This window comes from Salvelinus namaycush, chromosome 4 (assembly GCF_016432855.1).
Source record: "Salvelinus namaycush isolate Seneca chromosome 4, SaNama_1.0, whole genome shotgun sequence".
NCBI classification, from domain to species: Eukaryota; Metazoa; Chordata; class Actinopteri; order Salmoniformes; family Salmonidae; genus Salvelinus; species Salvelinus namaycush.
The window spans coordinates 73,803,201-73,829,616 of NC_052310.1; the positions used below are offsets into that span (position 1 = coordinate 73,803,201).

At 43.4% G+C, this 26,416-nt stretch overlaps 2 protein-coding genes across 7 annotated transcripts in view; one reads left to right on the forward strand and one right to left on the reverse strand.

Moving 5' to 3' along the window:
* LOC120046809 (protein phosphatase 1B-like) overlaps window positions 1-3,540 on the forward strand; it is a 52,109-nt gene extending 48,569 nt beyond the window's left edge. For all 6 annotated transcript variants that reach the window (XM_038992327.1, XM_038992325.1, XM_038992328.1 and 3 more), the window contains one exon: window positions 1,192-3,540. In XM_038992327.1, coding sequence (XP_038848255.1) covers window positions 1,192-1,221 — 30 coding nt within the window. In that variant the 3' untranslated portion in view covers window positions 1,222-3,540. The remainder of the gene's footprint in view (window positions 1-1,191) is intronic.
* LOC120045995 (vegetative cell wall protein gp1-like) lies at window positions 1,604-12,643 on the reverse strand. The gene is made up of 3 exons (XM_038990912.1): window positions 12,566-12,643; window positions 12,337-12,463; window positions 1,604-2,498 (listed from the first exon to the last, which is right to left on the reverse strand). Exons 1-3 carry the CDS (start codon window positions 12,641-12,643, stop codon window positions 1,750-1,752), a joined length of 954 nt encoding a protein of 317 aa, XP_038846840.1. The 3' UTR covers window positions 1,604-1,749.
* Between the last annotated feature and the right edge of the window lie 13,773 nt (window positions 12,644-26,416).

Genomic DNA, 26,416 nt, shown 5'->3' on the forward strand with positions numbered 1-26,416 from the left:
AAAAAAAAGGCATGTGCTGTTTCTTGCCTTAATGCACAAGCGGGGCATCATTCACAAGTGATAGGCTAATATTGTCACCCATCAGGCTATTCTTGATTTAATCTTGTCTTTACATATACTAAATAATGTGTGATATTAGTTTAGATTTAGAATGGACCATTATCATGCACCTGTCTCGAAACAGGGACAGCGGGAAAATACATGTCAACTATGCACTTAAATAGAGAATGGAGGACGCTTTTCCCGTGGTTCCTTTTCATGCCATCCAGGTAGGCTTATACACCTGTTCTAAAGAAAAGCAATGTTCCTAATATTAGGAAAGTTGATAAATAAATATAGTAGGATAGCCATCAAAACTCTGTTTTCTCACACAATTGCATAGCCTATAGAAATGTGGCGCAACATGAGCTTGTGCTCGATTTAGATTTCCAATTACATTTGCATTGATGTCAGAGTGATTAGAGGGACGATAGAGTGCTGAGTAGCACAGTCAGCAAGTTTGGTAGGCTACTAATGAGTATTAGCAGAATCAGAGCTTGGAGAAGCCTAGTTACCGTGACTAAACGGTCACGTGGAATTTGACTGCCGTCATGGCAGTAATACGGTCACCGTAACAGCCCTATGGATTTACACACATTCAAAACACAAGTGTGCGCATCTCCTCAGATAATCTCGTACTTTACACCCTCTTGATAGACAATACGGTTTGCTGCAAGTATAAACTTGTAGATCTGTGTTCACTGATTAATGCGGCCCTCCTGTATCATTGGGTAAGTTCACACATAGAAATACATAGCTACAGTACTGATGCTCTCCCTTACCCTTTTAACTATTTGCTCAGTAGTTTCGCCTTTAGGTAAAGTGTTCAAATTGGAACATTCTTGATCTGACTTGTTTTATTGGCTGCCTCCTTGGGGGATGTGGCAGAGGTGATTGTCGAGCACTTCAGGAGAGGTGCTTATCTGAGTTCTAGGGAGCGATCTCACATGTTTCCCTTGAGTGGAGGGGAGTTGGTTTTGTTGTGCAGGTGGCCATTGTGGATTGGTCTAACAAAAACAAGCCAGGACTGTCTAATGAGGAGTCTGTCGTTAGGTATTATGGATTTAGTAGTCATGACGTTACTCACAATGTCTTCTCTTGCTTTGCCTTTCCTCTCTGCTCACTTTCTCCATCTCTCTCTCTGTCCCACAGAATGGAGTAGACCTTGAGGACCCCTGGTAGCAACCCAGCAGAACTGCCTGTTCCCACACCAGGACTCCTTTATACACAAGACATCTTTCATCACTTTCTTTCCCTTTTATTTTTCCTACGATACCAAGAGATCAATTGGACCATGAATGCAGATTTGAAACTCTCAACACACACAACGCAAAGGATTGCAAACCATTTTAGATGTTTTTTAAAGGGGGGGAAAGGACGACTGCAATGGTAGTATAAAACATTTAAACAAAATATATTCTAGAGAAATTAAGAGCGTTTTTCCCCTTGTTGCTTTTTTGTTGTTTTTGTGGATTGATGAAGAGCCTTAGCCTTAGTTGGGACATGTACACTCTGTGGTGCCTTTTTCCCCCAACGCTGTTAACTGACCTGGCCCCAGCCCTGCTTCTGGACACAAGGGGCCCTACAGGGGACTACCACTGGGTCAGGGAATCACTGGCCTGTGTCTGCCTGGCTGGACATTGCTACTGGGATCGCAGATAGACAAACGCAATGTGCAAACATGTGGACAGGAGTGTCTGATTGCATTACTTATGTGGAAGGGTTTGGAGACGGACTGCTGGTGCGGGAGGGTTTGGAGACGGACTGCTGATGCGGGAGGGTTTGGAGACGGACTGCTGGTGCGGGAGGGTTTGGAGACGGACTGCTGGTGCGGGAGGGTTTGGAGACGGACTGCTGGTGCGGGAGGGTTTGGAGACGGACTGCTGGTGCGGGAGGGTTTGGAGACGGACTGCTGGTGCGGGAGGGTTTGGAGACGGACTGCTGGTGCGGGAGGGTTTGGAGACGGACTGCTGGTGCGGGAGGGTTTGGAGACGGACTGCTGGTGCGGGAGGGTTTGGAGACGGACTGCTGGTGCGGGAGGGTTTGGAGACGGACTGCTGGTGCGGGAGGGTTTGGAGACGGACTGCTGGTGCGGGAGGGTTTGGAGACGGACTGCTGGTGCGGGAGGGTTTGGAGACGGACTGCTGGTGCGGGAGGGTTTGGAGACGGACTGCTGGTGCGGGAGGGTTTGGAGACGGACTGCTGGTGCGGGAGGGTTTGGAGACGGACTGCTGGTGCGGGAGGGTTTGGAGACGGACTGCTGGTGCGGGAGGGTTTGGAGACGGACTGCTGGTGCGGGAGGGTTTGGAGACGGACTGCTGGTGCGGGAGGGTTTGGAGACGGACTGCTGGTGCGGGAGGGTTTGGAGACGGACTGCTGGTGCGGGAGGGTTTGGAGACGGACTGCTGGTGCGGGAGGGTTTGGAGACGGACTACTTTTTGCACCCTTTTTTCTTTTCTCTCCAACCAACAAAAAAACCCACAGAGAGACAGCTAATGTTGAGACACTGCTTCAACCTGCAAGCATGTCACTTCTTTGTCCATAAGCTTTCTAGCCTGCTGTTGATCAAGAAAAATGGAAAATGTATATAAAATCTTGAATATTTTGATTTACGTAAACAAATGTAATCCATGGTGTCAGATGTGGCCTACTGTGTGTAAATATGAGGAGGTTGCTGGTCTGGTGTCTTTGTTTCACTCCTAGAGGTCTTGGTTGACACATGGGGAGATGTCTGATATGATGTGACGTCTACACCTGGTAAAAGGGATTCTAACTGCCCACCAATGCTTCACTACTCATTTCTACTTGCATCTTTCTCCTTATTCATTTATCTTATTTTCTGTCTTTCCTCAACCTCTCCTTAAAATACAGAAAGACTTGCAACACCTGGCCTTTTAATTTCTCTCAGACGATATTGTAGTGTTTTATTTGTTGTTTTTTTCATTTAGCAAATGTACATTTCTAGGCAATGAGTTCACCTTTTTGTATTTTCATTTTCAAATGCTGTGTAATATGGTTGTTACCTTCTATTCTCAAAATGTCTATAAATTGGTTGTATAAAAAAAGTGTTAAAAGGAGAAGTCTAAGGATGATTTAGCGTGTCAGTGAGATTAGAAGGGTGAGGTGGATCCCTGCCTGGGCTTCTGATTTAACAATGATCTAGTATACAAGCCTTGGCTGCCATATGACTTTTAGGTACTTGCATGTTGTGTGTGGTTGTATTTTTACAATAACATTGGGGGGGGGGGGGGTCATTACTCCTGGGAAATGGGTATGTTTAAGCTATAGCAGACACTGGGTTAAGGTGGTGGGGGGCTGCTTTGAATGTAATTCAACTTCACACTACACTGCTGAGCAGAGTAGGGGCTACAGACTCTTTCCTCCCCCTGGTCATTTGATGGCAAAACTTGCCTTGGCATTCAGTTTTCATTGTGTTTCATTGGAATATGTATAGATTGTCCCACATGGGATTATATTAATAAAATGTTTATTCTCCCTCAACTTCCTCCCCCGATCACTACTAACTATAACGATTGAAAAATGAGAATGATTCTGATGTTTTGGGGGCTGGATTTGATTTGAGTAATTTAGTGCCAATGTCATTCATCCTGATTTTCCTTTTATGTTTTTTGTATATCTACAAGTATTGATCTAAAGAATGATCTAATTTCCACATTTTATTTATTCCAGATTTTAGCCTGTATTTGAGAATGGTATGAGATTATGATGATGTGTGTAGGCGTGGCAGCCCCGCTCCCTCTTCAGGGTCAGCTGAGTGACGAGGGTCGCGGCGGGTTCAGGGGTCGATCCTGAGTTTTCACCATACCTCCTTGTACTGATAGTTCCCAGTATAACATTGTGATGTTTCGGACCATATCGTGAGAATAATCTTCAATAAAGGATGGATACATTTAGATGTCATTATTATACTCTCCGTGTTAACTTTCAGTCCTGCTGGGCGCTCGCACATACAGTCGTGGCCAAAAGTTTTGAGAATGACACAAATATTAATTTTCAAAGTCTGCTGCCTCAGTTTGTATATACACCAGAATGTTATGAAGAGTGATCAGATGAATTGCAATTAATTGCAAATGTATAAATTGAAGGTAAAAGCAGAAGTGTTTATTAGTTTACTCCAATTGGGGGATCGGTGGTAGGGTTTGCGGGGAATAATAATAAAGGTATATTCTTTAAAAAAGTATGTATATGTATGCATGCGTGTATGAATATATATATTAACCCCAAAAATATGGGGGATTGGAAATGATGCAGACAATTACATTGGAAGCAACATTCTTTCCGCAATATTAAGCTGATCCACCCCTTAAAAAAAATTAAAAGTCCCACTTTGCCATGCAAATGAACTGAATCCCCAAAGAAACATTTCCACCTCATTTCAGCCCTGCCACAAAAGGACCAGCTGACATCATGTCAGTGATTCTCTTGTTAACACAGGTGTGAGTGTTGACGAGGACAAGGCTGGAGATCACTCTGTCATGCTGATTGAGTTCGAATAACAGACTGGAAGCTTCAAAAGGAGGGTGGTGCTTGGAATCATTGATCTTCCTCTGTCAACCGTGGTTACCTGCAAGGAAACACGTGCCGTCATGATTGCTTTGCAGGCAAGGATATTGCTGCTAGTAAGATTGCACCTAAATCACTTTCTTAATCACTCTCAATCAGATATAGTAAAAACTGCAGACATTTCTCTCCGCCCCATGGCAAAATGAATTACAGGAAATTACTTCTAAACTTTTTTTCTCCGCTGTCAAGAGGGGGACCTAGACCAATATTCCCGATGCCCGGTCAGGTCTGAAATTTCATTGTCCACAGGTCTATGTAACTACAGCTGATAGACCCGACTGGAGAAAAGGTTAGTGGCGTTCCAATATGGCATCTGGAGTATGGGCGAGTGGGTGTGTCAATCACTCAATAGGTTCAACTGTTTTGACAACATTATTTTCTAATGTTTCTTACCATGCAACTACCGTACAATGAGCTACTGTACCACAAGAGTTTGTACTATTGTTCTGAAACCAGAGGATGATTCAGTCGTTTTTCACTGTTAGTTTTACACAAATACTTTGTAAATGTCCAGTTGTAAAACTGACAATTGTTTATTTTTGATTAAAAGTACTGATGTTGGGTGTACTGTTGCTAAATGCATCGTATGCGTGTGCTTACTGTGACTCACCCCGATACTAGGTAGCTACTTCCCACGCCGTTGCCGGACAATAGTGATTGTCAAGCAGGCACTGTGTCCCGATGTTGCTGTTCATGCCCTCCCCATTGAGTAGACTGTATGTGCATGCATCAAGGAGACGTCTAGATGGTTATCAATGTTGGTTATTTCTTGTGTAGGCTGCTATCCTACTGAAAAAATGGCCACCGTAGCTACTGCCGGCGACACGACCATGATGTATGACGGTCAGGTCTCAGGTCGGTAGGCATGTCCATACAACACCAGTGCACTGGTCGCCCGGCTTATCGACTCGTCATGCAGCCCAATCAGCCACGCAAAAACGGTCTTGAAGTGACAACAAATCTGCCCAATTAGCTGATTCGCTTTCCATACATCACCATATTGGGCTGCAGCTACCCTTTGTTGCCCGAATTTGTGTCATTGGTCCAATCAGGTCTGGTATGGGTCGGTCTAGGTTGAGTTGTCCTCGGGTCCATTCGTGTTTGGGTCTGACTGTCCTCTGGTCCGTTTGGGTCTGACTCCCACTTTGTGGACCTGTGAAGACCTCTAGGGGGGCAGCTCAAATGTTTTGCTTGCAAGGTGGCTAGGGCTGGCTTAGACTGGATATGTGGGTGTGCAGACCCGTGAGCCACTGCAGCCCATCATGATGAGTTCTGTATTTTTGTGGCCCCCATCAGTTGCCCATCCCTGATCTAGAGATATCACTCACCGTTATAATTGTATGATTCTAGGGAAATGTGACTGCACTCTTCATTCTTCAAATGTTAACTCAATGTATTCACACCAACCAATAGAGCAAGAAGAGTCTCTGGCCATGCGTTTACAACTCTCCGAGAGAGAAAGAGGGGTGGGGGTGGAGGGCGGTTGTACTATGGACCCTGTGACTAGTACTACCTTGATACGACAATGAGTCAATTTCTCTCGACAAAGGATTTAGGGATAGACAGACACAGTACCCGTCAAAAGTATATACTACGTTCAAAAGTTTGGGGTCACTTAGAAATGTCCATATTTTTTAAAGAAAACTATTTGGCCATTTCTAGCATGGAATAGCCTTAATTTCTCAGAACAAGAATAGACTGATGAGTTTCAGAAGAAAGGTTTGTTTTTGGTCATTATGAGCCTGTAATCGAACCCACAAATGCTGATGCTCCAGATACTCAACTAGACGAAAGAAGACCTGTTTTATTGCTTCTTTAATCAGAACAACAGTTTTCAGCTCTGCTAACATAATTGCAAAAGGGTTTTCTAATGATCAATTAGCCTTTTTAAAATGATAAACTTGGATTAGCTAACATAACGTAACATTGGAACACAGGAGTGATGGTTGCTGATAATGGGCCTCTGTACGCCTATGTAGATATTCAATAAAGAATCTGCCGTTTCCAGCTACAATAGTCATTTACAACATTAAATGTCTACGCTGTATTTCTGATCAATTTGATGTTATTTTAAATTGACAAAAAAGTAGATTCTTTCAAATACAGTGACCCCAAACTTTTGAACGGTAGTATATACATATATTTATAAGGAAGAGAAGCTTAGGCCTAACCCCATAGAGAGAGAGATAACGGTGGCATGCTACGACACCAATTCGTAGATTTTCGATCAGAATATTTTCTATAAAGATAAGCATTATTGGAGTAACTCTGTTTCAGGCCTACTAATCTTCCTCACCTCAAGTTCAACTGTCGGGGTCAGTTGTGTGTGTGTGTGTGTGTGTGTGTGTGCATGTATGTGTATATATATATACACTACCGCTGGGCGCACTGCTTTTATATCATTTGCCTGCTAAAGCTTAATAATAGCCACACCATACCTTCACAAACGTTTCTAAACTTTATTAGCGTAAAATCTAAATTAAGTCAAGCCATTGTTTATAGGGAAAATACGAGCAGAAGAGCAAATGTAAACCAGGGAAAAAACGCACTACGCTCTCCTGTGCCTCCCCCCCAAAAAAACACACAACCCTCCCCTATTTTGGACACCCCTTCCCCCCAGTAAATTTCGATATGTCCCTTATGTTTGAGGTGAAACAGTTTTCATGGGCACATGAATATAAAATAATAAATGCAATTGAAAAATCGAATACTTCTAACTGAAAGAGTCACCTTAACTTGATACTTAACCTAAATTGATACTGTCATTAACGTGCATACTACTTGTTGGAAGCGCATTTGTTGTCGAGCTGTGTAGTTATACCATGATATTTTCACACGTCACCATCTGATCCAGGAAGGAATTTTCGAATGACAGTCAAGTGACGAACAGCTGTTGTGATAGCACATGCAATGCAACAACAACTCAAGTGCTCGAAAAAAAGATTTTTGCGAGGAATGGCCAGAATATTTTGTCGTCTCATTCGTTATGCAGGTGAATAAAGTTCTGCCTGGATCCACGTTGGATCTAATATCCCTTGCTAATTGAGGTCGATCGTCTGTCTCCTTAGATTTAACAGAGAAAGCAGCAAGGTAATGAGTCATGTTTTCGTGCCTCGGATTGGACATCGAGTCTACTGTGCGCAAGTGTGTAGGATAGGCTATTGCGCAAAACCAACGCTCTTCCTATTAATTATTCTGGATATAAGGACAACAAATGACATAGCCCAGTGGGCTTACTCACACTATGATCTGGTAATGAAATAACATGACAAATACATTGTTTTCCATGTTACACAATACAAGGGGCTTGAAGTAGCCTGCTTGAATTTGGAGTTTAGAAATTGAAGTGCTAGATTCGGCCTACCTTGAAAATCAGACATTTACTCAATTTGGTGCTTGAAAAGTCCTTGTAATTATATATATTTTTTGTTGAGATGTGGCCACTTTATTTTGTTTCCTGCGGCTTCAGTTGAATGGTGCTGTGCTACTTTGTTGCGTAAAACCACGTGATCATTATGAGGACGACAACATCTAATGTTGATTTCAACTTGGCTTCCATACAAATCCTGGCATTAATAAAGGAACCTGGTTTTTGGTACCGCTATTTATGGCGTTTGTGTGCCTGCGTCGGCCACAGGCTACAGACAAATCGCCACGTATGCATTCAATCTATTTAGTCACAATGTCCACCTTCTCGCATATATTCATTCTTTAAAAAAATACCTGAAAATCCTTTCATTTGAATTGCCAATGTCTGTATGAACCCTGCTTAAAGGATGTATAGTCCTAGACCTATGTTGTTGTATAGCTGGAGTTCTGGGACAATGTGCATATATTCACCACTAAGTACACATGGAACAGCATAAAAATCATTATTTTTGTTTCAACCATTTTGAAATGTTGATCCAAATTTCACACATTGGTCCCATTTATTTATAGGAAGACCCATATATGCTGTGTGTACACAAAATATTATGAACACCTGCTGTTTCCACGAAACAGACTGACCAGGTGAATCCAGGTGAAAGCTATGATCCCTTATCATGTCACTTGTTAAATCCACTTCAGTCACAAATTGAGGCTGTTCTGAGGGCACCTTTCAAACTCATCAAAACAATCCAGGTCCTCTCCTATGGTCATTAAGTAAACAACAGTGGAGTCTCCACAGCCTTCACCAAAGTGATGCAACAGTTGCCGTGGTTATTGATGTTTACTCCTCTGCTTTAGTGGCCAGGTTACTCATTATCGCTAAGTGGTTACCATGGTTAAGCTTTTATAACTGGACACACAGTCATAGAGCCCAAAGTGCAGGAGACGGACAGGGACCATGAGCAACCAGTGGATGTGTCTGTGTTTCATCTACTGATGAGTGACTAGTTGTGTAAAAGTACATCTGTGGTCCTTTGTTATGAAACCGAGTGGACATTATACTGGACATGACATGAGTTACAAACAAATACATTCATGTTGAAATAACTTTGTATGAGCTACACTGAGTGGACAAAACATTAGGAACACCCTTCTAGCATTGAGTTGCACCCCCCCTTCCTTTTGCCCTCAGAACAGCCTCAAGTCGTCGGGGAAAGGACTCTACAAGGTGTCGAAAGCATTCCACAGGGATGCTGGCCCATGTTAATTCCAATGCTTCCCACAGTTGTGTCAAGTTGGCTGGATGTCCTATGGGTGGTGGACCATTCTTGATACACACGGGAAACTGTTGCACGTGGAGAAACCCAGCAGCGTTGCAGTTCTTGACACAAACCGATGTGCCTGGCACCTACTACCATACCCCGTTCAAAGGCACTTAAATATTTTGTCTTGTCCATTCACCCTCTAAATGGCACACATACACAATCCATGCCTCAAGGCAAAAAAATCCTTCTTTAAGCTATCTCCTCCCCTTCATCTACACTGATTAATTGAAGTGGATTTAACAAGTGACATCAGTAGGGATCATAGCTTTCACCTGAATTCACCTGGTCAGTCTATCATGGAAAGAGCAGGTGTCCTTAATGTTTTGTATAAAACAAAAAGTTATCCTCCTCCATTCCTTCTACCTCCACCTGTTGTTGGTCTTCTGCTGGTCCAGGTCCAGCTCTGTGTGGAGAAAGGCCAGCTGTCGAGCACTGAGTGGGGAGGGATGGAGACAGGAGTGGGCTGTCAGGCCAGCCTGAGAACACCACTATATACTAATGTTATCCTGTAATCTGAGTCCACAGTGCCATATCAACACTGCCAATCTCTGTTTGCAACTCCTGGGTCGGCAGGTTGGAGGGATTCTTATCACAGTTCTGGTGTTTATGTAGCTATGGAGATTAAGGCTTCTTCATGGTGTAGCATAATAGTAACCTATTCCCTGTGTAGTGTTCTACAATCTACATTGCACTACTGTATATACTAACTAGAGCACTATATAGAGAATAGGGTGCCACTTCAGATTTGCCCAGACTGATTATGGGTCAGAGAGTCACCATGATGGATGTTACATGACTTGATCTGATCTCAGTCAACATGACCACATCAGAGGTTGTTTTTGACAGGGGATTGTGTTCACTGGGCGAAGGGTTCTGATCGGAAGATGCCATCAGCGGGTGCAGTCAGTTAGATAGGAGGTAATCCCGGTTAACCCAGAACTAAAGTCTTGCGTAATTGGTCAGCTGCTCGATTAAGTTATAGGTCCATAAGTGTTAAGCGAAAATATCAAGAGACGCGAGAACAAGGAAGGGAACCAGAACCTCACCCTCTGTCTTTCCAAGTTACGGCCCTTCTGAAATTTGAAAGATGCCAACACCAGCGACATCATGATTTGTCCAAGTAACCAGTGACGAAAAACACAAACACCGGAACTACTGCTGCTGGTTATCCCACGCATCCCATTCCTTCCCGACAGATTCTACGGTACCAGTTATGTTTACGTAGATCCTTGGTTGGGGACAGAAGCACCAGATCATCAGCAAACAGTAGACATTTGACTTCAGATTCTAGTAGAGTGAGGCCGGGTGCTGCAGACTATTCTAGTGCCCTCGCCAATTTGTTGATATATATGTGTATATACACTACTGTTCAAAAGTTTGGGGTCACTTAGAATTGTCCTTGTTTTTGAAAGAAAAGCAACATTTTTGTCCATTTAAAATAACATCAAATTGATCAGAAATACAGTGTAGATAGACATTGTTAATGTTGTAAATTACTATTGTAGCTGGAAATGACTGATGTTTAATGGAATATCTACATAGGCATACGGCGGCCCAATATCAGCAACCATCACTCCTGTGTTCCAATGGCACGTTGTGTTGGCTAATCCAAGTTTATCATTTTAAAAGGCTAATTGATCATTAGAAAACCCTTTTGCAATTATGTTAGCACAGTTGAAAACTGTTCTGATTTAAAGAAGCAATACAACTGGCCTTCTTTAGACTAGTTGAGTATCTGGAGCATCAACATTTGTGGGTTCGATTAGAGGCTCACAACGGCCAGAAACAAAGACCTTTCTTCTGAAACTCGTCAGTCTATTCTTGTTCTGAGAAATGAAAGCTATTCCATGTGAGAAATTGCCAATAAACTGAAGATCTCGTACAACGCTGTGTACTACTGCCTTCACAGAACAGCGCAAACTGGCTCTAACCAGAATAGAGAGAAGAGTGGGAGGCCCCGGTGCACAACTGAGCAAGAGGACAAGTACATTATAGTGTCTAGTTTGAGAAACAGACGCCTCACAAGTCCTCAACTGGCAGCTTCATTAAATACTACCCGCAAAACACCACTCTCAATGTCAAAAGTGAAGAGGCGACTCCAGGGTCCTGGCCTTCTAGGCAGAGTTCCTCTGTCCAGTGTTTGTGTTCTTTTGCCAATCTTAATCTTTTATTTTTATTGTCCAGTCTGAGATATGGCTTTTTCTTTGCAATTCTGCATAGAAGGCCAGCATCCCGGAGTCGCCTCTTCACTGAAAGTGTAAGTATTCAGACCCTTTGCTGTGAGACTCGAAATTGAGCTCAGGTGCATCCTGTTCCCATTAATCATCCTTGAGATGTTTTTACAAGTTGATTGGAGTCCACCTATGGTACATTCAATTGATTGGACATGATCTGGAAAGGTAAACACCTATATACGTATAATGTCCCACAGTGGAAAGTGCATGTCAGAGCAAAAACCAACCCATGAGGTCGAAGGAATTGTCCGTAGAGCTCCAAGACATGATTGTGCCAAGGAAGATGTGTTTCCAATGACATCATCAACCAATTAGTAGGCAATGCCTCCTAATTGGTTAAAATCACACAATGCACACCGATGTCATTGGAAACACTTACCTTCCTCTATCTTTTTTTACTACAAAACATAGAAACATGCCACTTTCACATATGTATATGTTGGGGTGGTGCTGGAGATGATACATATGAAGTTGAACAATAGTGACATTTCCCTTTAAGGAGAGGTAAAGAGTAAGTCCCTCACTGGGACTTGCTGTGATGTAAAGTGATTTCTGCTCCTTACTGGATACACTGTAAACTCTCACACGTCCAGCTATGATCTATTACAGCCGTCTCCTGAGGAACACTGACTCCTCTAGTGAGACCTGAACCTGACCACACTGCTGCTCTTTCAGGAAGAACACAAATCTTAACAAAGGCTGTGAACAAATCCCAATCCAGGGATAATGAGCCTTCATTGGATTCTGCGTCAAGTAGAGGAACTGTTTCATGTCTATCTACTCACCAGATACAGGGTGGCCATTGAGGTGTGTGTAGATTGCTTCCTGAGGTCTTTCCACGTACTTGTGTAGCCCGGCTCCAGGCACTCTGTTTTCTACTCTGTAGGCTGTGAGCAGCTTGGAGAGGTAGTGCTGTGGAATACACACACCCGCACAGTTTAAAAGTTGATTGTACATTTTGTGTATTATTTTATGGTACTGTGTTAATGTGTATAGTAAGGTTTATTAGCTCACCTGAGGTGTGATGCTATGACAGCGGCAGTAGGAGGCAATAGTATCCCTTTGATAGAGGTCTGACGAGGTCCCCCCCATTCCCCCCTCTCATCCAGCGTCAGGGGCAGACAGAAGGTTCTTGCGTAGTTCCCAGCACATCAAGGAATGGAGCCTGGAGACAGAAGAGATCCCCTAATCAGTGACTTGTGAGGGCCTAATCCTTACTCAAGATAAGTGGCTGTACTGTAACTTGAACGTCCCTGTTAATCATGCATTGATGTCAATGGGGGATTTGCGCGGAAATTCAACTTACACACGCAAGTTACACACAAGTTAGGATTCAGGCCTGAGAGAGCAGGGAAGATAGGGGTGGGAATGTTCTGTACTGTAATGCACTGTACTATAATGTAATGTTCCATGCTGTACTGTAATGTTCCATGCTGTACTGTAATGTAATGTTCCGTACTGTAATGCTTGGAAGAGTGCGTACGTGCGTGTCAATGTCAGTGTTTCAATGGCTTGTCTTTACTTGGCCTCTTCTGAATATTAAAGTACACACACACACACACACACACACACACACAAGACTCATGCACACTCACTCATGTACACACACACACACACATACATACACACAGGTTTGACAAAGGGAGGCATGTGTTAGCCTTACTCAAGCTGCTGTTCCTGGTACACCAGGGTGTTCCTGGTGGCAGTCAGGTCCAGACAAAACACACGGTGACTGCTGTAGAGGAGCAGAGTGTTATCTGTATCCCACTCTATACAGATACACAATCCTCACACATCTCATGTTCTTTCTACAAGTGTCAGCTCTGGATGGTAAAATAAAGTGGTGCTTCTAGAACATTGTGCTTACCCTGCCTGGTATCCATTCTATGGATGCTACCCCTGGATTACACATGGATATGGCCTTGGATTTGGGGAAAGAGCTGCATGTGTATTTATAAAAATAAAAAAATCACCTTTTTAACCAGGTAGGCCAGTTGAGAACAAGTTCTCATTTACAACTGTGACCTGGCCAAGATGGAGCAAAGCAGTGCGACACAAACAACACAGAGTTACACATGGGATAAACAAGCATATAGTCAATAACACAATAGAAAAGTCTATATACAGTGTGTGCAAATGAAGTAAGGCAATAAATAGGCCATAGTGGTGAAGTGTCAGTCAAATGACTACTTTGTTCAACCAGTGTTAGTTATTTAGTAACCTTACCAAAACAACAAGCACAATTTTAAATCACATCAACTTTTACAGCTGTGCCATCATAGGTTTAGACAATGATTTTCTCTATGAACTTGAACTCAGACAAATCAAAATTCATGAATTCAAACACAGACTGTGCATCTCGCCCACTTGACACATCAAAGTAGCTCAAGAAACGATCCTGAATAAAGCCCACATACCTGACGATAACTGACAACTGCAAGCAGACTGGTGGCACCATAGGTCCCAGAGCGGTGGGGCAATTTTTACCCCCTGGGGCCTGGAGTTTTTCCTTATACGTTAACCAAACTACTCTGGACCCTATACGGTATGACGGTGATTAATCAGTTGTAAAAAGGATTCAACTCCTGAAAAAAACTCCTGGGGGGGATGAAAACCCTTTCAAACTGCAGCTACCTTATATTTGTTGATATAAATTATATTTAGACTAGATTAGGAGGGGGGATTTCTTCTACCCAGACACATAGACAACAACTGATAGACAATACAACTCACAGGGCTGCTTGCTTTGTGTGTTTGCATCATGCAGGCCTATGCAACTGTTGACCTTACAAAACATTTACTCACATCTGTATCCACTATTATGTTGATTCATTAATTCCAGTTAATAATTTTGGATTAAAAACATAGGCAGCCGGTGACCCGTTCCTGTAGGTTCATGCTCTACAACATTCGCAGAGTACGACCCTGCCTCACACAGGAAGCGGCGCAGGTCCTAATCCAGGCACTTGTCATCTCCCGTCTGGATTACTGCAACTCGCTGTTGGCTGGGCTCCCTGCCTGTGCCATTAAACCCCTACAACTCATCCAGAACGCCGCAGCCCGTCTGGTGTTCAACCTTCCCAAGTTCTCTCACGTCACCCCGCTCCTCCGCTCTCTCCACTGGCTTCCAGTTGAAGCTCGCATCCGCTACAAGACCATGGTGCTTGCCTACGGAGCTGTGAGGGGAACGGCACCTCCGTACCTTCAGGCTCTGATCAGGCCCTACACCCAAACAAGGGCACTGCATTCATCCACCTCTGGCCTGCTCGCCTCCCTACCTCTGAGGAAGTACAGTTCCCGCTCAGCCCAGTCAAAACTGTTCGCTGCTCTGGCACCCCAATGGTGGAACAAACTTCCTCACGACGCCAGGTCAGCGGAGTCAATCACCACCTTCCGGAGACACCTGAAACCCCACCTCTTTAAGGAATACCTAGGATAGGATAAAGTAATCCTTCTAACCCCCCCCCCCCTTAAAAGATTTAGATGCACTATTGTAAAGTGGTTGTTCCACTGGATATCATAAGGTGAATGCACCAATTTGTAAGTCGCTCTGGATAAGAGCGTCTGCTAAATGACTTAAATGTAAATGTAAATGCAGCCCAATTTTGAATATAAACTAAATTTGATCACATTCACATTTTCTCCTGACACACAAATGACTATAAATACATAACGTTACCAATTAGTTTACCCTGACCAGATGGACAGGGCGCATAGGCTATATGCAGCTGCTCTTAATAGCCTACAGTTGATCAGACTGAAAAATAGTATTGTTTTTGTCCCATACAGCGAGTCAGATTTGTAACGTTTAGCTGTAGCCTAGGCTGCTGCAACATTTATATCAGAAGTTTTTGCTTGTGTCTGTCCGGAGTGATTATGTGTCATCTTTGCTAAATAAGAAAACTGCACATTCGCGCTGCTAGCTAGCTATTGAAGTTAGCACGGCAAATTTAAATAAATTGCACTAACTGGACACAAAAATAAAGTTCTAAAACCAAGAAAACAATTCATAATATACCTCCTACCTCTCCTGTAATTTCAAAAAACTAATTTGAATTGAATAATATCCCAAAAATGCTCAACTATCACTTTTCACTCTTAATCTCTATCCAACAATGTCACCAAGCTTCTCAACACATAGAACCCACATAATGCTCCATGGCACAATCCCAAAACAACTCACTAGGTTAATTCTCTGATCCTAATTCTATGATTGGATGGACAGTTCAGTTCATACTGCAAAAGCTTTGATTGGTTGGAGGACGTCCTCCGGAAGTGGTCGTAATTACCATGTATGTCTATGGAAGGGGGTGAGGCCTACGAGCCTCCTAGGTTTTGTATTGAAGTCAATGTAGCCAGATGAGGACGGAAGCTAGCTGTCCTCCGACTACACCATGGCGCTATCCCAGACAGTGCTGTTGAAGTTACTGTAGACATTCATTGCAAAACAGTGTGTTTTAATCAGTTATTTGGTGACATATGAATGTATTTAATATAGTTTTATCTAAAACTATTCACAACTGGCAGCTTCATTAAATAGTACCCGCAAAACACCAGTCTCAACGTCAACAGCAAAGAGGTGACTCCGGGATGCTGGCCTTCGAGGCAGAGTTACCATATCTCAGACTGGTCAATAAAAATAAAATATTGATATGGGCAAAAGAACACAGACACTGGACAGAGGAACCCACAAATGCTGATGCCTCAGATACTCAACTGGTCTAAAGAAGGCCAGTTTTATTGCTTCTTTAATCAGGACAACAGTTTTCATCTGTGCTAACATAATTGCAAAAAGGTTTTCGAATGATCAATTAGCCTTTTAAAATGATAAACTTGGATTAGCTAACACAACGTGCCATTGGAACACAGGAGTGATGGTTTCTGATAATGGGCCTCTGTAGCCTATGTAGATATTTCATAAAAAATCTGCTGTTTCCAGCTACAATAGTCATTTACAACATTAACAATGTCTACACTGTATTTCTGATCAATTTGATGTTATTTTAATGGACAAAAAAATGTGCTTTTCAAAAACAAGTACATTTCTAAGTGACCCCAAACTTTTGAAGCGTAAGTGTACGGATGTAGCAGGCTTTCTTTAGCAGCACCGGAGCATTTTACTGGCTAATGACCGTTAGAGCACTGTATTTGTCCTTTTCTGTGAATAAACAGAGCCATAATCGGTTTATGAGAGAGTGTAGATTCATATTTGCTTTTGCCCAAGACAGGATGAAAGGGAAGTTGGCAGGTGGACCAGAAAAGTATAAACATCACGAATCGGCAACTCTGTCTTTGCCAGAAATGAAAGAAACTGAGCTCATTACGAATACGAACCACCTATCCAATTGAGACCCTAGCTGTGGAACCAACGTGGCTCGTGCTCGATGGACTCTCCTACGACAGGTAAAACAATCGTCACATTTGCGATAGGTTTGTTATCAACTGACATTCACTTTTGCATTGCACCTAGCTAGCTACTTTAGTTACTGTTAGCTAGCTAATATCATTGCACCATTAGCTATACCAGCTTTAGCTTAGATACATTTGTCAGTCATTTACCATTCAGCATATACCTATTTGTTTGTACAGTAACGTGGAACTGAGGGTATACCTACAATTATCCAGTCCCCCGTCCCACTTGGGCTGTAACCATAACAATGTGAGGCATGACCTGGGAAGGAGATTTTGTCCTTACATTGACATTTCACTAATACAATTGGCTGTCACTACGCTGCCAAAAATATCCTCATGCATTTCAAAAACTGATAGTATCACTGAGTTGCATTTGCTGCTTTATTGACTAGGCTATCGCATGTCATGTAGGCAAAGATCCAAATAAATAATAATGAATGTATATTTAACTGAGCAATGCAACACAGGCTAAGTAGTCAACTAAAGATGTCCGGTGACAAGGTAATGGCTACACTACTGTGAGGATCAGTTTCAAGGATAAAGCAAAAGAGCCTGAAGCCACATCCCCTCACCACTATCTAGGTTAGATAGAAGGTTCTGATACCTCCCTCTCAGGTGCTGAGGCAGAGTCCGCACTGCCCAGCTGTTTCTAAGGTCAAGCAGGTGTCTGTCCGGAGATTCTCCTCCTTCAACCTGTTCAACAGAACCAGGGTCATGGACCCAGAGACAGATTGCCCATCCAGAGGTCAGTGGGTGGAATACACAAACAAGTCCCTCCTTCCCAGAGTACCAAATCAAAGTTTATTTGTCACGTGCACTGAATACAACAGGTGTAGACCTTACAGTGAAATGCTTACTTACAGGCTCTAACCAATAGTGCAAAAAAGGTATTAGGTGAACAATAGGTAGGTAAAGAAATAAAACAACAGTAAAAAGACAGGCTATATACAGTAGCGAGGCTATAAAAGTAGCGAGGCTACATACAGACACCGGTTAGTCAGGGTGATTGAGGTAGTATGTACATGTAGATATGGTTAAAGTGACTATGCATATATGATGAACAGAGAGTAGCAGTAGCGTAAAAGAGGGGTTGGCGGGTGGTGGGTGGGACACAATGCAGATAGCCCGGTTAGCCAATGTGCGGGAGCACTGGTTGGTCGGCCCAATTTGAGGTAGTATGTACATGAATGTATAGTTAAGGTGACTGCATATATGGGAAACAGAGAGTAGTCTGTGGCTTGGGGGTAAAAACTGTTGAGAAGCCTTTTTGTCCTAGACTTGGCAGTCCGGTACCGCTTGCCATGCGGTAGTAGAGAGAACAGTCTATGACTGGGGTGGCTGGGGTCTTCCTCTGACACCGCCTGGTGTAGAGGTCCTGGATGACAGGCAGCTTAGCCCCAGTGATGTACTGAGCCGTTAACGCACTACCTGCTGTAGTGCCTTGCGGTCAGAGTCCGAGCAATTGTCGTACCAGGCAATGATGCAACCAGTCAGGATACATCGCCTTTCTCAGGTGGGTTTGAGATGCTTGTTGTCCTATGAGTATGCCAAGCAGCTTGCAGCTTACACACACACACACTGTATGGTATTTCTCTCTCATTCTTTCCAATGATAAACTTGGGCCCATCAGAGTGGATGAGGTGCTCAACAGTTTTAACAATACAGGGAATATCTGTGAGTACATCCTCCGTATGCATATTTAAAAGTGTGTGTGAATGTACCCTATGACTACCTCCCTATGACTACAGCCTGTTATACAATGTTTGCCATTTACCTTAATTGCACTTCAGGTGAGTCACTCAGGCAATTTTTTACCATCATCGCTGAGGGCAGGTTGAGGTTCACCTTTTGTGTTGATATAACAGTCTCATGCAATACAAATGGTCTTTTGTTAAGTCATGGAAGCCCATCAAATGAGGAGAGGTGAGAAGGTGGTGCCATGGTAACAGAAACAGTGTGTTCTGTTGTGTTGTCACGGTGACAGCCATTCTGCATCGTCTTATATAAGGCTCAGTAACCATTTGGTCAGTAAATCAGAGAGGTTGGTTGAAGAAGAGGGAACCCCCTCAGGGATGGCCCGCATCTCTCTGTACTCCCACTAGCAGGCAGCGCCGAGCAGCAGTATTCACACAACAGAGCCAGAAACACTCTGAGAGCTGATCTGCCGCTTTCTTTGCCTGCCTGACAGCCAGGTCATGTGATCATGTGATCCCCATCAGCCTGGCCTTTAGCAGGCCCACATACCTGCCACCCGGTGGGGTGAGCATTCCACTAATGTGATGATAGGAACAGATTGGCTAAAGCTGCTTTCGCTGTTCTAGCTCCCTGTCAAATGAACCCAAGATGGGGTGTTGTGATATCCTAGCTTTGGACTGTGGTGGAACAAGACGGGTGGTCTGGACTTTTCATTCTGTGTTCCTGTTCCGTTTTCGTCTTTTAGAAAATGGGTCAACAACAGATATCAGAAAAATAACAAAGTGCCTCAACAGGGCGTTGGGCCACCACGAGCCAGAACAGCTTCAATGAACCTTGGCATAGATTCTACAAGTGTCTGGAACTATCGGAGGGATGCGACACCATTCCATTAGAAATTCCATAAATTAAGACGGCCATGGCATTATTGGTACATTTTCATACATCATTTTCATGCTCATCAAACCATTCAGTGACCACTTGTGCCCTGTGGATGGGGGCATTGTCATCCTATTGGGGCATAGTCATGGTTGCCAAAATAATGGCCTGCCCAGGACTTTTATACATGTCCCTAAGCATGATGGGATGTCAATTGCTTAATTAACTCAGGAACCACACCTGTATGGAAGCACCTTCTTTTAGTCAAGTGTTTCCATTATTTTGGCAGTTATTGTAATCTAAGAGTACATATGTTAATAATATAATCATGGTATGTAACTATGTAGACATGCATAGATGGATCCTGATTTAATCCATGAGTTAATAAGGACACTTTGTTTGATTGGAGGTCTTAGTACCTCATTGTGTATGTCAAGCCCGCTTTACAGTCACCTGATTAGTTCTAGGTATTCTTGTGGCTTCATAACTATGGGGTCAGAGGGTCATGTCAGTGAGCAAGATGGCTACACAGGGATCAAGTCTAGGGTCATGGTAGAGGTCATAAACTGGGACTCTACCCAGTCCTACCAGTATTCCCCCATTATAAAGTCACACAGCTCAGCAGACACCATCATCCCAGATTATCCTGATGGAGCTGAAAGCAGAGAGAAATAATAAGCAGTCTATCCCAGTAGTGGGTCCCCTTGCCCTAGGATATCTCAGTTACAAGTAGTCCTAGCTGGTGTGGAGTAGGGGTCATGGGTCATTCTAAAATGCACTCTGACTGTTCAGTATAATAGTGTAATTATTCAGATGTATTGTGACATTCAACCAAGCAAGGATCTTTACTTCCGAAAGATCTTTACATCTAAGTGTTAGAGGGTGTACAGAATTTTGTCTGCACAGAGATTGATGTGACATGAAAAGACAGCTGTAGGCTAGATGTTGTTGTTATTTGTCAAGAGAGCTGATGATCCTACCTGCTTAACCTTGTCTGATCTGCTTTGGTAACTGCAGTTGATCAGGTGCCCAGCTGGATGAGTGAGGGGTTAGAGAGGTGTCCCTGTCACCAGGACCAGGGTCTGGGGTTAAGAGGGTACAAGAGAACCCTTCTCGCTCTGGTAGGAATGTGGGGCTTCCATCTCTGTTCGTTCCCCTCAGTGACCACAGCAGGATGCTCGTCTTCACCACGTCCTGAGTACCATCCCAGCTGGAGGAGCTATTCACTGGTTCAGATAAATATCTGGCTCCTTGACCCACCTCTGGTCTTGATTAGCCTGGGGAGGGAGACAGAGGTAGAGCTGCTGGAGGTAGGGACTCCCAGGCATTGGGTCGTTACCACCAGGCAGGGTCACCTCAGGGGCCTTTCAAACCCTCCTCTCAACCACTCTTAATTGATCTCATGCATTGCTAGGCCCAATCATCTGACCCCAAAAGTCCCTGTCAGAAAGAGTTGGGAGGGAAGCTCAGAAGCTCATTGTCTGAAGAGGGGGTGCCCCTTGCCTCTGTGTTAGCCTCCCCCCATCCCCCTCCACCCCCACTCCACATCACACATCTCTAAATCCTCCCCTGAGGAGAGTACAAGCCACAATCCTTGGGCTCCTTCTCTTCCTGAATGGGAGTCCAAAACGCTGGCGGTGGATTAGTCCTGCAAATGTGTGGACTTAGGTGCTCTACACTGTATTGGCCATAGGAGGAGGGCTTGTATGGAGCTTGTTTTGGGGTTTAACTGGCCTTGTTTCCTGTGAGGATCAAGGTTTTCAGGCACAATGGCTCCCCTTTAGGGCTGGGTGCGGCTGAAGAGGTTTTAGCTGGGGACATGAGAGACTTGTTGACACAGGGTTTGGACTGGAGGGGAGTGGCTGGTTTTGGGGGTGTTTGCTAGGCTAGGTCACAGATAGGTCATGCTAGGCCATGCATGTAGGTTTCACTCTGTGCTGTCATAAGGCTCTACAAGGAGGTGTTGTAAGGCATGCTGTGGGATGAGCTGGGTGAATTAGGGCTACAGATCCCATCCATTGAGAACTCTGTTTGGACACAGCAAGTCTCTGGAAATAGGCAGGCTTTATAATGTGGCTCCTTCGACCATCGACTATACCATCAGCTATACCATCTATACCATTGGCAATACCATCAGCTTTACCATCTATACCATCATCTATACCATCAACTATACCATCAGCTACACAATCTATACAATCAGCTATACCATCTATACCATTGGCTATACCATCAGCTATACCATCTATACCATCAGCTATACCCTCTATACCATCGACTATACCATCTATACCATCGACTATACCATCAGCTATACTATTGGCTCTACCATCAGCTATATCATTGGCTATAGCATCGCCTATAACATCTATACCATCGGCTATGCCATCTATACCGTCGCATATAACATTGATACCATCGGCTATACCATCAGCAATACCATTGGCTGTACTATCAGCTATACCACTGGCTATACCATCGTCTATACCATCGGCTATGCCATTTTATATCGTCGACTATACCATTAGCTATTCCATCAGCTATATCATCTATACCAATGTCTATATCATAATCTACACCATCGGCTATACCATCGACTATGCCATCGGCTATATCGTCTATACCACCTATACCATTGGCTATGCCATCTATACCGTCCACTATACCATCTATGACATCGGCTATACCATTGTCAATACCATCGGCTATACCATCGGCTATACCATCAGCTATACCATTGGCTATACCATCTATGACATCAGCTATAGCATTGACTATACCATCTGTACCATCAGCTATACCATTGGTTTTTCCATCTGTACCATCAGCTATACCATCAGCTATACAATCTTTGCCATTGGCTATACCATCTATACTATTGGCTATACTATTGGCTATACCATCAGCTATACCATTTATACCATCAGCTACACCATCATCCATACCATCAGCTATACCATTGGCTATACGTTTGGCTATACTATCAGCTATACCATTGGCTATAACATTGTCTATACCATCTATACCATTAGCTATACCATCAGCTCTACCATCTATACCATCAGATATACATCTATACCGTCAGCTATACCATCAGCTATACCATCTATACCATCAGCTATACCATCTATATCATCGGCTATACCATCTACACCATTGGTTATACCATCAGCTTTACCATCTATAACATCGGATATACCATCAGCTATACCATCTATACCATCGACTATACTATCAGCTATACCAGTTATACCATCAGCTATACCAGTGACTATACCATCTATACCGTCAGCTATACCACCAGCTATACCATCTATACCATTGGCTAAACCATCATCTATACATTAGCTATACCATCTACACCATCGACTATACCATTGTGTATACCATCTATACCATCGACTATACCATCTTTACAATCTGCTATACTATCGACTATACCATTGTGTATACCATCTATACCATCGACTATACCATCTTTACAATCTGCTATACTATCGGCTATGCAATCGGCTATGCCATCGGCTATTCCATCCATATCATCGGCTATACCATTGGCTATACCATCTATGCCATCGGCTATACCATCTTAACCATTGGCTATACCATCATGTTTACCATCTATACCATTGACTATACCATCAGCTATTCCATCTATACCATTGGCTATACCGTCAGCTATACCATCTACACCGTTGGCTATACCGTCAGCTATACCATCTCTACCGTTGGCTATACTATCTATACCATCAGCTATATCCTCTATACCATCAGCTATATCCTCTATACCATCATCTATACCCTCTATACCATCAGCTATACCATCTATACCATCGTCTATACCATCAGCTATACCCTCAGCAACACCGTCTATCCATCAATACCATCAGCTATTGCATCAGATGTACCATTTATACCATCGACTGAACCATCGGTTATACCATCAGCTATACCATTGGCTTTACCATCGATACCATCAGCTATGCCATCTATACCATCATCTGTACAATTAGCTTTACCATCTGTACCATTGGCTTTTCCAACTATACCATCGGCTATAACATCTATACCTTCTGTACCGTCAGCTATACCATATATACCATCAGCTTTACCATATATACATCAGCTATACCACCATCTATGCCATCTATACCATCAGCTATACCATCTATACCATCTATACCATCATTTATACCATCTATACCATCAGCTATACCATCTATACCATCAGCTATACTGTCAGCTTTACAATCTATACCATCAGCTATACTTTATATACGATCTATACCTTTAGCTACTCCATCGGCTATACCATCATCTGTACCATCAGCTATACCATATATACCATCTATACCATAATTTATACCATCAGATATACCATCTATACCATTGGCTACACCATCAGCTATACCATCTATACCATCATTTATACCATCTATTTCATCATCTATAGCATCTGTACCATCATCTATGCCATTTATACCATCAGCTATGCCATCAGCTATACCGTCAGCTATACCAACTGTACCATCATCTATACCAGCTATACCATAAGCTTTACCATCATCTATACCATCTATACCAGCTATACCATCAGCTATACCATCTATACAATCTATACCATCATCTATACCATGTATACCATCTATACCATGTATACCATCGGATATACCATCTATACAATCACCTATACCATCTACACCATGTATACCATCGGCTATACCGTCTATACCATTATCTATACCATCGACTTTATGTGTAAGTGTGTGTGTTCATGTATACGTGTGTGTGTTCATGTATACGTGTGTGTGTTCATGTATAAGTGTGTGTGTTTGTGTAAGTGTGTTTATGTATTTGTGTGTTTATTTATACGTGATGTGTTTATGTATAAGTGTGTGTTTATGTGTAATTGTGTGTGTTTAATACTGTGCTTTAAGGGGGCCCATTTTGTCCTCTCTTGTGCCAACCCTTTAGCAGCCACTGTTTGTATAACTATGCTAATTCGCTCTGCCAGAATGCTATCTAATTGTATCCCGTTTGACAATTGCGGAGGGCTAGGGCCCGGGGGACTGCATATGTTTCTGGGGGCTGTAACTCTGACACTGCAACTCTTAACTCTTGCATTGGTGACAGTTATTTCGTGCTCCACTGTGTGTGTTAACAGGCCAGGCTCTGTGACAAGCCTCTGTAGCCCTCAGTGTAACACTCTACTGATGGAGCTACCAACACTGCTACACACAACCACTGTTCCAGTTAGAGAACATGGTGCTACCAACACTGCTACACACAACCACTGTTCCAGTTAGAGAACATGGTGCTACCAACACTGCTACACACAAACACTGTTCCAGTTAGAGAACATGGTGCTACCAACACTGCTACACACAACCACTGTTCCAGTTAGAGAACATGGTGCTACCAACACTGCTACACACAACCACTGTTCCAGTTAGAGAACATGGTGCTACCAACACTGCTACACACAACCACTGTTCCAGTTAGAGAACATGGTGCTACCAACACTGCTACACACAACCACTGTTCCAGTTAGAGAACATGGTGCTACCAACACTGCTACACACAACCACTGTTCCAGTTAGAGAACATGGTGCTACCAACACTGCTACACACAACCACTGTTCCAGTTAGAGAACATGGAGCTACCAACACTGCTACACACAACCACTGTTCCAGTTAGAGAACATGGTGCTACCAACACTGCTACACACAACCACTGTTCCAGTTAGAGAACATGGTGCTACCAACACTGCTGCACACAACCACTGTTCCAGTTAGAGAACATGGTGCTACCAACACTGCTACACACAAACACTGTTCCAGTTAGAGAACATGGAGCTACCAACACTGCTGCACACAAACACTGTTCCAGTTAGAGAACATGGTGCTACCAACACTGCTACACACAACCACTGTTCCAGTTAGAGAACATGGAGCTACCAACACTGCTACACACAAGCACTGTTCCAGTTAGAGAACATGGTGCTACCAACACTGCTACACACAACCACTGTTCCAGTTAGAGAACATGGTGCTACCAACACTGCTACACACAACCACTGTTCCAGTTAGAGAACATGGTGCTACCAACACTGCTACACACAACCACTGTTCCAGTTAGAGAACATGGTGCTACCAACACTGCTACACACAACCACTGTTCCAGTTAGAGAACATGGAGCTACCAACACTGCTACACACAACCACTGTTCCAGTTAGAGAACATGGTGCTACCAACACTGCTACACACAAACACTGTTCCAGTTAGAGAACATGGTGCTACCAACACTGCTACACACAAACACTGTTCCAGTTAGAGAACATGGTGCTACCAACACTGCTGCACACAAACACTGTTCCAGTTAGAGAACATGGTGCTACCAACACTGCTACACACAAGCACTGTTCCAGTTAGAGAACATGGTGCTACCAACACTGCTACACACAACCACTGTTCCAGTTAGAGAACATGGTGCTACCAACACTGCTACACACAACCACTGTTCCAGTTAGAGAACATGGTGCTACCAACACTGCTACACACAACCACTGTTCCAGTTAGAGAACATGGTGCTACCAACACTGCTACACACAACCACTGTTCCAGTTAGAGAACATGGTGCTACCAACACTGCTGCACACAACCACTGTTCCAGTTAGAGAACATGGTGCTACCAACACTGCTACACACAACCACTGTTCCAGTTAGAGAACATGGTGCTACCAACACTGCTACACACAACCACTGTTCCAGTTAGAGAACATGATGCTACCAGCACCACTAGGGTTCCGGTTTATATTCCTGCTTGGGCCACAGTAAGACTGCTGAGGATTTGTCACTGTGAATGGGAAGTTGCTTTTTTT

Coding starts and splice junctions, on each gene's coding strand:
- LOC120045995 (XM_038990912.1), bottom strand. CDS start 12,643: ATGGGGGGGACCTCGTCAGACCTCTATCAAAGGGATACTATTGCCTCC. Junction 12,464..12,565: donor GTCATAGCATCACACCTCAG/GTGAGCTAATAA, acceptor TGTATTCCACAG/CACTACCTCTCCAAGCTGCT. Junction 2,499..12,336: donor CAATGGCCACCCTGTATCTG/GTGAGTAGATAG, acceptor TGTTGGTTGGAG/AGAAAAGAAAAAAGGGTGCA.